This window comes from Heloderma suspectum, chromosome 1 (assembly GCF_057233095.1).
Source record: "Heloderma suspectum isolate Gila_16-S chromosome 1, 16-S_ref, whole genome shotgun sequence".
Taxonomy (NCBI): Eukaryota; Metazoa; Chordata; class Lepidosauria; order Squamata; family Helodermatidae; genus Heloderma; species Heloderma suspectum.
Window position 1 is genome coordinate 198,043,558 of NC_139458.1, and position 12,237 is coordinate 198,055,794.

A 12,237-nucleotide genomic window follows, 5' to 3' on the forward strand; every position below is an offset into this window, starting at 1 on the left:
GGTGACCTCATCTACTTTGGTGTAGGGTGTGGTTACACCCACTGCTGGCAAGCAAGCCCTGCCACGTTTGTCTGGAGCTCACTTTGCTCCTCAGGCTGAAATAGGTTCCCAACCACTAGAGCAGAAGGTGAAGAAATGGATGAGGAAGCTGCTGCCATGGATGTCAAGTGGCACCTTATCCAATGCTGCAAAGTTGAGAGCATTCAAGCCCGCTATGTTTTGATTTTCCTAGGGATGTCAGAGAATTCCGCCACAGACTCCAGTGAGGCTGGATTCTTTAGAATCCGGCCCCCCAGAATCCATGGCGGAACGGCCTCCCCCCCCCGCCACCCCACGGAATCCCCCCAGGACGGAGCTTACCTGGTGGCGGATGCGGCGGCGGATGCGGCGGCTCCGGCTGGTCTCCCGGCCGGCCGCTGCCTGGCTGCTTCGGCTGCAAATGGCGGCCAATTGCGTGGCTGTCTTTACCATGATAGGTCTATGTAAATACTTATGTTGCCTTTCACGGCAAAGAGCAGGGGCACAAATGGTGTAGCAGCCGCCATTTGCGTCCCTGCTCTTTGCCGTGATAGGCTACGTAAATACTTACGTAGCCTATCATGGCTGACTGCAAGCACACAAATGGCAGCCACTCTGACGGCCGCCATTTGCGGCCACAACAGCCCGGCTGCGGCTGGAACTCTGGCTGCGGCTGGCCCGGCCGGTGGCACCATGGAGCCGCCACGGAGCGGAGCCAGTCCGGGGAGGATTCCGGAGGGAGGGACGGAGCACCTCTCCCCCACCGCGGATTGCCCGACGTGGAGCCAGGTAAGACTTTCATACATCCCTAGATTTTCCTTAGTCTTCTCATAGAACGGCAGGGTCTTAGCAGCCTAACAGCAGCAGCAATTGTACCTTCATAGCTTAATATCACTGTGTGAACAACCTGAGTTTCTGACAGAACTTTGACAAAATGGTACACTGTACCTCTGTATGAATAATGTAAATCTCTATCATATCACTTGTTAGCAATCTCCTTTTTAACCTAAGATGCCCCAAATGTTTTAGCTCTAAACCCCTTGGTCATTTTACTATTTTTTTCTGTATTTCCAGCTCTTATTGTATCCTTTTTTTAGACAGGATGACCACAGCTGTAGCCGATATTCTCAATAGTGGGGAGCCAGCATGGTGTAGTGGTGAAAGGGTTGGAGTGGGAGACGGGAGATCCGGGTTCTAGTCCCCACTTGATCATGGAAGCTCACTGGGTGACTTTGGGCCAGTCACAGACTCTCAGCCCAACCCACCTCACAGGGTTGCTGTTGTGAGGATAAAATGGAGAGGAGGAGGATAATGTAAGCTGCCTTGGGTTCCTTGCAAGAGGGAAAAAGGAGGGATATAAATGCAATAAATAAATTAAAAAAACATATAGTATTTATTTATTGTTTTAACTGAAACAATCATAATGTATTTTCATATGCTGTTGTTACTGTTCTTTTTTGTGTCTTTGTTCTGTCATGTAAACCACTTTGGGCACCAATCACTGTGGAAAAGTGGGTACAAATTTAATAAGTGATCATTCATTTATAATGTGTTCCTAATTACCTTTTTACAAAAAGCAATTGAAGACTAAAACATTATTAAAAATAATAATGTTACTAATGATGATATGATGGCTGCCACTCTTTCATCATAAATCCAGTCAGTAGCTGGATTGATTGGGGTCAGTGCATCTGCCCCCCACACATGTGAAAACTGCTGTCATGTGTTCACAAAGCAGGAGACTTTGTACTGTCCCCTCTGTGGAGGCTTTTGGGATGGGAGTGTCTACAAGATGGAAGAACTGAATATCCACCATGCACAAATGCAAAACCGCACTCTGGGCTTTGGATCCAAGCCTCTGAAACTAACTGACAGAAAATATCCAAGTCCTGATACATATATTTCCACCCTGCAACAAACCCCCAAATTCAAACGGAGTTAAATTTTCATATTCATCTCTGTGATCCACTGAATCTTTTGCTTTAATGCACACCCTGGAAGATTAGACAGTTCTTGCACATAGATGAAAGTGTAGGCATAAAACCAGGAAAAACAGATTTAAAAACCAATCATTTTTAAAAACTCATACCAATACAGCAGTACAATTTGTTCCATGGATGATGTACAGTAGATGAGTTTCTGAACTGATCCAGCAGCTGCAGGGGAATAAATTGAAATTAAGGAAGAACTATTTGTTGCCTCTTTCATAGCTCCTGTAAAGAATTATTGGAAAGGGAGCAGGGTGAATTTAGTTTGGGCTTACTTGTCATTGAAATATAAGCTCCTCGCTACAGCATGTATGCAGGCAGGAATCAATGGGAATCCTGTGAACAGCAAAAGAAGGACTCCTTACTAAGAATTCTGTACAACAAAAGGAAGGATTTGTATTTATTTAGCCCCAGATAATCTAAAGTTATGAGGAACAAAAACAAATTCTTGCAAAGGCGGTATGTTGTAAACTAGATTGCTTTGAATGCCTTAAAATTTGACTGAAAACAAACACACTTGATATTCCAAGGATGAGGAGGAAAATTGCATACCCCATCCAAGAAGGTAATACCACAGTAAGTGCTGTTTTTCCACAAATACAGCCACCACAATGAGAGTGTGCAGGTAAATGCCTTCACAGAGCATCCAGAAGTAATTGCAGACCATTAAATAAAGGTGGAAGTACTGAGCCACTTTGCATCCAGCCTATCAGGGGGGAGAAAGAACATCAGCGTTATATGGTATTCAAATTATGTGAGTTTTCATATAATATGGATAATTTTAATGGTTTGTGCTGCTGACAGAAATGCTTCTGTCAGTGGAACCAGGAGGAGGGATGATCACCCCTCCCTCCAGCAGCCCCCCCCCCCATGTGCCCTCAATATCTGCCACCATAGCGAATTTTCATGGGGAGCTGCAGGGGGGAGGAGAGGAGAAAGTCCAATGGCACGAGTGGACGTCCTCTCCACTCAATTTTAGTGACATTGCAAACGTGAAGGGAAAGATTTGATTCTCTAAGCTTTGACTTATTTGATTGCCCCCTCTCAAAATGCCAAGTCATTGTTGTTATTTATAATTAAGTGTGACATCAGATATTGGATACATCAGTGAATGCCGGCAACAGGTAACAGGTGGTCCATTGACATTTTTGAACGGACTGATATTGTTAGAATCCTGAGAATCACATTTTGTAGCAGGACTATTTCTAGGGGCATAGATTTGGGTTTTGCTCATTAGGATTCTGAAATTTGAGCACTTAGAACCTGGTTTGTTCCTCCTGACGCCCATTCTCCTATCCTTTGTCAGCCACTGCCTTGTGCCGCTCTCATTGCTAGACTTCGCTACACCAATGATGCCATCTTTCTTTCAGTGTATTTAATTAAGTGCATATATGCATTGTACTGCATATTTGTAAATCACATGTAGGCAATTCACAGCCTCTGGGCCACATACAGCCAGGAGGCCCCTTTTCATTCTCCAGCTGATTTGTTCCTCCCCCAATTGATTGGCAGTGGGAACAGCTAAGGATTGTGCCAGTCAGTACACTCACGTGTTTCCAACACAAAAGTGGGATGCCCTGTGTGTGTGTGTGAGAGAGAGAGAGAGAGAGAGCGAGAGAGAGAGAGAGAGGTGTGGGGAGCAGAGGGAGAGGGAATCCAGGCACCACCCAGCATTGGTCCTGGCCTTGCATGCTGTCAGGGGCAAAAAGCTTGCCAAGCCCTGATGTAAATAGCATTGAAGGAATCTGCCACACAACTATGCTAGATACTGCACTTTGGCCATTTTGATGTATGCAAATAAGTAACAAATTCAGCACCTGCATTACAGATACATTTATATCCTGCTCTTCGACCCCAAAGTGTCCCCCGGGCTGGCTACCAATTGAAACAAATACTGAAAAACAACCAGGTGTCAGAAATAAAGCATTAAAACAGCAGAATATAACAAACAGAGGGAGAAGTTAAAATGGCAAAAAGCCATTTTAGTCCTACTTCCAGCTAATCCCATTCAAGAAATGCCTCAGCATTAAGGCTCTAATGTGGAAGCAACTGAGCTTCAGGAGCTGGCTCCAGAGAGACAAAAGCCAAGGCAGGCAAGGTGCTGGAGTGCCTATGGAGCCTAGGTTAGACGAGGCCTACAAGACCATGCAGTAGAATTTAGCAACAGGCCCAGGGTGAGATATGTGAGAGTGTTCTTGGAATGGAGGGTGAGAGGAAGGGCAATCTGTCAGCTGGCCAACCCCTGTGATGTATGTTATTCACTTCTGTATCTTGTCCGTCATAGTCCGGATCTTGCTGGCAGTACCATCTAGCAGCAACTGGTTTTCACTTAAAAGCACATGGTTTCCCTGATCCATCAGCCCACTTTAGAATGAGCAGGATGCCAGAAGGTTGGGCTTATAGTACTGACACCTGTACTGACAGGTGTCATCAGGTACACCTGCTATCCTGAGGCTCATTCGGCAAAACTTGGGATCTATCATAGCGATTTCTATTGCTTGTATCCCATTCTCATGTTATGTTGTCCACAGCAGATGTGCACTGGGGAATAATAAGGACTTCATGAGCATAGAATAAGAGGGCAGGGGTGGACAGAAAGTAGATCTCCACATGTTTTGGACTTCAACTCCCAGAAGCCCCTTCCAGTATGGCTGATGACCAGGAAACTTGGGAGCTGAAGCCCAAAATGTTTGGAGAGCTACTTTAAGCCCACCCGTGCTCTAGGGTTGTCACCTATCATTTCACTGACTACATATCTCTTACTTACAGTCCACTGAGATCACTGGGCATTGCTCCCAGGTAAGTGTGTATGGGATTGCAGCCTGCGTTGCTGTTTCTGTCAGTGGAATGTTGCTTTTTATAAAACAGTAAAACAACCAGATGTTACATCCACTTACTGGATTAGCTGCAACCAGCTGTTGGTTGTTGGCAACTCCTGTCAGGCAAATAATTGTAACTACGGAGTTGCAAACAAAAGAAAAGAAGAGATGTTTATGCAAAGTGATCCTCTGGCAACTCAGGCTCCTGAAAGTAAGCACACAAGAGAACATTAATGTGGGCGGTCAAGAGACCTCCTGCTGGTTTCTCTCCTTTACACAAGAAAGTGACTTGCTGGTAAATGTAATCACTTGATAAAGGTGTCTGTAGAGACTTCGGGAAGCGCACGCATGCACCCCCAATACCAAATTGCTTCATAATCATATGCTGGTCTGGTGGCTACTCCCAGACAGTGCTGCAAAATAAGAATTAACTAGCAGGCTCATACATGCCAAGCTTCCTTGAAGAGAATGGGAGACACAGCAGAGGGAGAAGACTCAGTTGTAATGCTTCATGATGAGAGGGCTGTTGCTTCCTGACCATTTGTAGAAAGGAGAACAGCTAATCCTCAGATCCTGGCAGAAGCAGGACATGCTAGGCCCTCTGGAGTAGCTAATAGGGTAGCCACATTGGATGTCAGTACACATCACCAAGAAAGAGGATTTGCATCCTCGTAACAGAGGATAAAAGAGGACACTAATTTGCATAGAATGTGCCTGTGCTAATGTAGATGTATAGATGCAAATTTTTACATCATTACTTGATTTGAATAGTAATGAAATACAAGTCACCATAGTGATTTTGATTAGGTGACCTACAGGTGCCTGCTGAGTCCGCTGTCCAGGTTTTAACTGATTGTTTTGGTTCAATGTAGACAAGGTACTTAAAAAATAACTAAGCTAGCATCACAGGTAAACTACCACTGGGCCCCCCAAAATTTGGGTTATGGAGAATCCTCTCACTCTGTAATGTCCAGTTCACTCAAGGGTGCTAACTGCTGATGTGTTTCTCAAGGCCCTGCTCTCCCTTGTTATGGTTCCTTACCTTAAATTCACCTCAAACAGCTTTCAGTTTAGCCCTATTCAGATGTTCTCTACTTGCATAGGTCAATCATACGAGGAGGGAGAGAGCTCCAGTCCCCCTCCCTCTTTCATTGCATTCGTTGCCCTCTACCCATGGAGGGTGATGGTCTGAAGAAGAGAGCCTCCTGTATCCATGGAGGCTCTCCGCATGAGCCAGTGTGCTTTTCTACATGAGGCTTTTATTGTGCGCTCATCATTCCTCACTCAAAGTTTTTTATTGGTGCTTTACACAATGTAGTGGCCCTCCAGTTTTGCTTCTGTTTTTTTAAAAGCACTTTCATGGGGTTTTTTAGAGAAAGGAAAATGGCATGTTATTTGTGAAAGTGAAACAAAATGCGTTTCCCCACTTGTGTAATTGCCATCTAGAGGTTACGTAACAGTGTCATCTAGAGGTTGTGTAGCAGAAAAGTAGGAAAGGAAAAGCTCTTTGCATAGAGCTCAGATCTCAATTCTGCAACCAAACCTAATACAGATACAGCAGATTAACAGCCTCATGTAGAAAAACTCAGAATGCTGTTTTTCCAGGGTTCTAGATTGTGTGTAAAGCCTCCACATAGACAGGAGACTCTCCTCTTCAGATTCTCACCCTCCATGAGTACAGAGTGATGGATGTGATGACACAAAGGGTCAGGGTTTGAGCGCTCTCCCTCCTCATGTGTTTGATCTGTCTGAGTAGAGAAGGCCTCAACAGGGCCTTATTCCGGGTTAGCTTTACCAGCCCTTCCACTATCTGCAACTAGCAAGGTACCTCTGGAATCTAGTCTCCACAGCTAGCTTGTTTGTACAGCAAGGAACTGTTTTGCAGGGGTTAAAAATTTACATTTCTAAACAGAATATATAAGATATATTGAAATTTACACATCCACAGAGGGCCAAAGTGAAAGCATACAATGTACCAAACCTCAAGGCTCACTACAACTTAAACAAAAGGCTCACTGTTGCTGTTTTTTAAGGGCTTAGTCCAGATTTCACCTTGTGCATCTGGAACAAAAAACAAACAGTTTTGTATCATCTTAAAGACTTACAGTTTTATTGCACGCTAGACATCAGGCACAGGCATAGGAGGGTAGGAAGTGACAAACGTGTTTGTAGTGAGTTCAACATTTCCATTCTTTCTTTTTTATGTGTGTGGGGAGGGGAGATGGCTGGGAGATGACTCCAGTTTTACTGGAGAAGGATACAAGGTATTTCCTTTGACACAAACTTAAAAAGAGGGCAGTCAGGTATAATGGAGGACACCTGACCACCTTAGTAGCCAACGGAGCCCTCAGCAAACCTACCAGCCCTCTGGCTACAGTATATGATAACTTGTTATGAGTACACCCAGTCTTGAGTGGTGAAATGGCCAAAAATCTGAACACCATGTTCTCTCAGCTTGAGCATAACCCCTGACCTGTCTTTGCTCTACCTCTTATGATAAGAGATGATGCAAATTATTCAAATTACATATCGAAGTTGCAACCAAAAAGTGTGTGGTATATGCAAATTACAATTATACTCACTTAAAGTAGAAGAATATGCCCAAAGAAATCAAAAGAGAAACAACTGAAAGGCTATGGCCAACGATTGTGAGATAATACAAATTCAGAGCATGCTGCTGCAACGAAACACAGAAACAAGCATGAAACCCCAAATAGAATACAATGCAGGTCCCATCCCAAGTATTTCATGCAAAATTTGATTTACCAAAATAGTACATTTGTGGTAATTCAACTCATTACTATAAGAGGTTACTTAAGGTCAAATGATAAATTCAGTTAGATCTTGAAGATTAGATCTAATCTTCAATTAGACCATAGAATTGAATAAGTTCAATTATAGCACTTACGGATCTCTCTCCATAAACTCATACATAGGTCCATTTTTAGCATTCTCCAGCTGAAACCCTTTGCTTCTCATAGAGTAGCCTCTTCAACAGGACCAACAGGAATGCAAGAATCTTAAGATCCCATTTAAAAGTGGGCAAATGGGGTGAATGAATTTCCCTTGAGAGGCAGAGCACAGATATTTTGCGTGTTTGTTTGCCTGTTCCATGAAGCCAGTTCACAGAATGACCCACTGATCTTTCACATTTCTAGCACTAGGCCATCACAAGTGTGTAGGTCATAAGAAAGTTTGGGGGAGTGGGAGTTGGTTCTTTCTCCCAATATTATGATAGAAACTTCAGGATTGCTGGGGTGAACCCTCCATTCTTACAGCACAGAAAGCAATTTGCCCACTTGGAAGGAATCATAAATAGGGATGGGTGAAAAATTCGTTTGGTTTGCATTTTGATTCCAACCTACCGAATGTGCACTTTTTGAACCTACACATGAACCAGAACATAGTTTGCTGTCGAAATCCATACAGTTCTGAAATTTGCAATACACTTCACAAAAAAGTAAAAATAGGATAGAAACAAAAATGCACACATGTGGGAGAAATGCACATAAAAACGTTTATTCATTGAACAATTGTTTTAAAATGCATATATTTGAATGGCTGCACACAAAAGGTGTATTTTTTAAAGAACCATGTGCATGAAAATACGTACCAATTATCATGCAGAAACATAACTGCAACTAGTTAGGGATGGCAGAGAATTCCGCCATGGACTCCAATGAGAATCTTGGAATCTTAGAATTCTTAGAATCTTAAAATCTTAAGAGTTCTTAGAATCCGGCCCCTTTGGGGCCCATGGCGGAACGGAGCACTCACCTCCACCTGCATTTAGGTAAATCTACCAGCTTTACGGCCGCCAATGGCAGAGTGGATGCCATTTGCATCCGGAGTTAGTTAGCCCAGTGAAGCGATACCGCACAGCAATGGCGGCCAGCTGTATTGCCAACGATGCAGACCCGGCGGCCGGCTCTGCGGGATCGACATGCAGAGCGGAGCTGGCCCAGATGGATTCTGGGGGGGAGGGATGGATTGCCTCCCCCCCATGGACCCCCCCAGATAAGAAAGCTAGGGGATCCGTACACCCCTAAATCTAATGCAGAATTGGTAGGGATGAACCAAGCACTGGAATAATGATAACCTGGGCAAAATCGACCTTGACAGATTCAGGGCACAATCCTATGCAGATAGGTGGCCACCTCCGAACTCAGAGGCGACCACCTATCCAATGCAGAGCAGGAGAAGCATGGAGGGGATTGTGCCCTCCGTGCTTCTCCTGCCCTGCCCAAAATTGGCTGTCTAGCCACAGGAGAGTGGAGCAGGAGAGGAGGCTGCTGGATGACACATAGGATGTGTCGTACCAGCATTTTCACCCTCCCCGCTCCGAAACGCCTCCCAGAACGTCCCATTTTGGCCACTCCATGCTCCTCTTGTGAGTGCGGAGCATGGGGCTGTTCCATGCTGCCTGTGAGGCAGCGTGGAAGGGGGGGGAAGGTTGGTTTTCCAGGAACCGACCTCAGACCGTGGGCTCTGAGGTCAGTTCCCGGAAAACCAGGTATCCTATGGCCGTCTAGCTGCTGACCTGAGGCCATAGGATTGCTCCCTCCCTCAACCGGAGTCACAAATAGGATAGAAACAAATGGGTAGATAAAATAAATAGGAGAATAGGAATCCATTGTAAATACTCTTAAAAGCTCACTGGAGCCTACACAAATTCTATGATAAGGAAAAATAAAGCTTGCATATCAGAGGGTCCATACTGAAAAAATCTACATTAGTTACATATCTTTTCAAATACCCATTTTTCTGAATACATTCATTTTTCTATCTACCTGCAGCTTAGATGTTACTCCTGAACTGCAGAGAGTGTAGTTTGTCCATATTATGTTACTGTCAGGGTGTACAAACCAGTGTCCATTTTCTTCACAAATCCTGGAAACTTTTTCTTGTGGAAGAAAATTAAGGAGAAAAGAAGCAGAACACACACAGCAGTCAGTATTCTGTTCCTTAATATTTAACAACCAGCTAAGGGGAATATCAAATACAGCAATATCAAGGAGAATTCTTACACTGAAATAGTGAAACGTGTATTAAAATGCTGGATTAAAATGCAACTTGTTAAATAAAATGAAAGCTCCCTGTTCTAGTATAGATTTCATAGCAAAAAAAATTGCAATAAGTGCTGAGTTAAAGTATAAGGTTCAACCTTTGTTGTTAAGGCTGGTCAAGCAGTGACCTAAATGGGACTATGAAGAAGGAACGCCAAGTCACATTCCACATAAGTCTGCCTTGTACACCTGCAGGCTCCATCAAGCTTCAAGAGGACTGGCTGTCTTATCTCTGACATAATGAAGATTTTTTGCAAAGGATTGGCATGACAGAACTATACAGAAAGTTACTGAAGATTCATGTGCACAGTATAGTTCTAGCTGACAAAATGAATGACCTACGAAGCTGCACACAGCCCAGCAGCCAAGCATGGTAGCCAACTGGGGGCCTGATTAATCTCCTGTTTTTGCTACCTGCCTGAAACGACACAAATTGCAGATTTCCCATGCACTTGATTAGCCACAATAGGTGGCTGGTGGGGCTGCGATCAGCTTGGTGGGTCACTGGGTCACACCTGTGCAAGCTTCAAATAGTTAAATCTCACCTAGTGATGCATGCTACCCGAGAAGAAGAATGAGTCTGTGCTGGAACAGGCTTACACTGTGAAGGCAGTCCTGTCCCTTGATCCTCTCTTCTTCCTTTATGCTCCATACTTTCCACCTTGGCACTCTTGCCCACTCTCCTATAGTCCACCAAGAAATTACTTTTATAGTTGTATTAATTCATGCCACCCTCTTCTCATGCTTGCAGCCATGCCCAGATCCTACCTGTTCCTACAGCTAAAATCTTATCATCTGAATGGAAACATTGGCCAGCCCGCCCTATTTAAAACCACTTTTCAGGGTGGGTAGAAGGGGGATCATAGAAACCATCTCCTTAGGCCATAAATCAAAATGACTACTTAGAGGTGCATGTTCAGCAGAGTATTCAAAGTGTTTTGCTACAGCAGTTCCCATTGCTGAAAACAGAAACCACTTTCTTTTTTTAAAGTTGAAAAATGAATGACTTCTTCAGTGCCTGAGCTGCCGTAAGGGAAGTATGGGCAGCCTTCCCTCCACCCTCATACACCCTAAACAGCTATTTCTGGTCATGGCCATTCAATGAATTTTCAGCTTTAAATCACTACAATCCATAAGCAATCTAGTCCCACTGACTATCAAGCGTATAGCTTGTAAGCTTCTGAGGGAGGCTCGGAAGACAGCAACAAGGGAGAGAGCCTTTTCCGTGGCTGCCCCCCAATTCCAGACAAGGCCTGCCTGGTGCCAGCATGGCTATCTTTTCAGTGCCAGGTCAAGACTTTTCTCTTTTCCCAGCCATTTGGCAGCATGTCATGAGTTTTAATCGATTCTGGGTTCGTTTTATGGTTTGGCTGATTGCTGATTGCTCAAAGTCATTTTTAGATATATGTTGTCTCTGTGTATACTGTCTGTTGTATGTTTTTTATGTTTTTGAATTTTGCATATTGTATTTTAATGTTTTTAATCTTTGTAAACTGCCCAGAGAGCTTCTGCTATGGGGTGGTATAAAAATGTAATAATAATAATAATAATAACAACAACAACAACAACTACCTGTCACTCCTATTTAGGCTGTAGGTTAATTTTCAAAAATGTAAGCAAACAGAATTTTCAAATGCAACACAAATTCTCAGTGGCCTCAGAAATCCGCCCCTCGCCCCCGTGACTTGAACATCCAGTTCCATCACACCATTGTCAGGGCTGAAATACCTCTTTGGTACCTCCTCCAACAGGGAGATGCACAAACTACCCCCCCATCATAATCTTAGCAGGAATGCGCATATATATATGGCATAGACATGGCATTATCATGATGGGGAGGAACAGGAAGTTTAATGTATTTTCAGCTTCTGCTTCTGGTCACAATAATAACAAAGTCTGGTTATAACTATTTCCAGCGGTTTTTCGACTTCCAGAAGAGCCCATTACTAATGCCTGTTTCTTATGGTTGCTATGCAGATAGCTCACATTTGTTGTTGTTGTTCAGTCATTCAGTCGTGTCCGACTCTTCGTGACCCCATGGACCATAGCACGGCAGGCCTTCCTGTCCGGCACTCTTTCCCGGAGTGGGCTCAAGTCCATATGCATTGCATCGGTGATGCTATCTAGCCATCTCATTCTCTGCCATCCCCTTCTCCTTTTGCCTTCAATCTTTCCCAGCATCAGGGTCTTTTCCAGGGAGTTTTCTCTTCGCATTAGGTGGCCAAAATATTTGCGCTTCAGCTTCAGTATCTGTCCTTCCAATGAGCAGTCAGGGTTGATTTCCTTTAGGATTGACTGATTTGACCTTCTTGCAGTCCAAGGGACTCGTCTTCTCCAACACCACAG

At 44.0% G+C, this 12,237-nt stretch overlaps 1 protein-coding gene across 9 annotated transcripts in view; it reads right to left on the reverse strand.

Moving 5' to 3' along the window:
- The window catches only part of LOC146358601 (calcitonin gene-related peptide type 1 receptor-like), a 37,610-nt gene that overhangs the window by 9,915 nt on the left and 15,458 nt on the right, over positions 1-12,237 (reverse strand). For 6 of the 9 annotated variants that reach the window (XM_084815473.1, XM_084815517.1, XM_084815491.1 and 3 more), the window contains 6 exons: positions 9,616-9,728; positions 7,408-7,502; positions 4,904-5,030; positions 2,559-2,712; positions 2,282-2,342; positions 2,108-2,174 (listed from right to left, as the gene is read on the reverse strand). In XM_084815473.1, coding sequence (XP_084671599.1) covers positions 2,108-2,174; positions 2,282-2,342; positions 2,559-2,712; positions 4,904-5,030; positions 7,408-7,502; positions 9,616-9,728 — 617 coding nt within the window. The remainder of the gene's footprint in view (positions 1-2,107; positions 2,175-2,281; positions 2,343-2,558; positions 2,713-4,903; positions 5,031-7,407; positions 7,503-9,615; positions 9,729-12,237) is intronic. The other 3 variants (XM_084815508.1, XM_084815538.1, XM_084815482.1) reach the window with 1 other exon arrangement.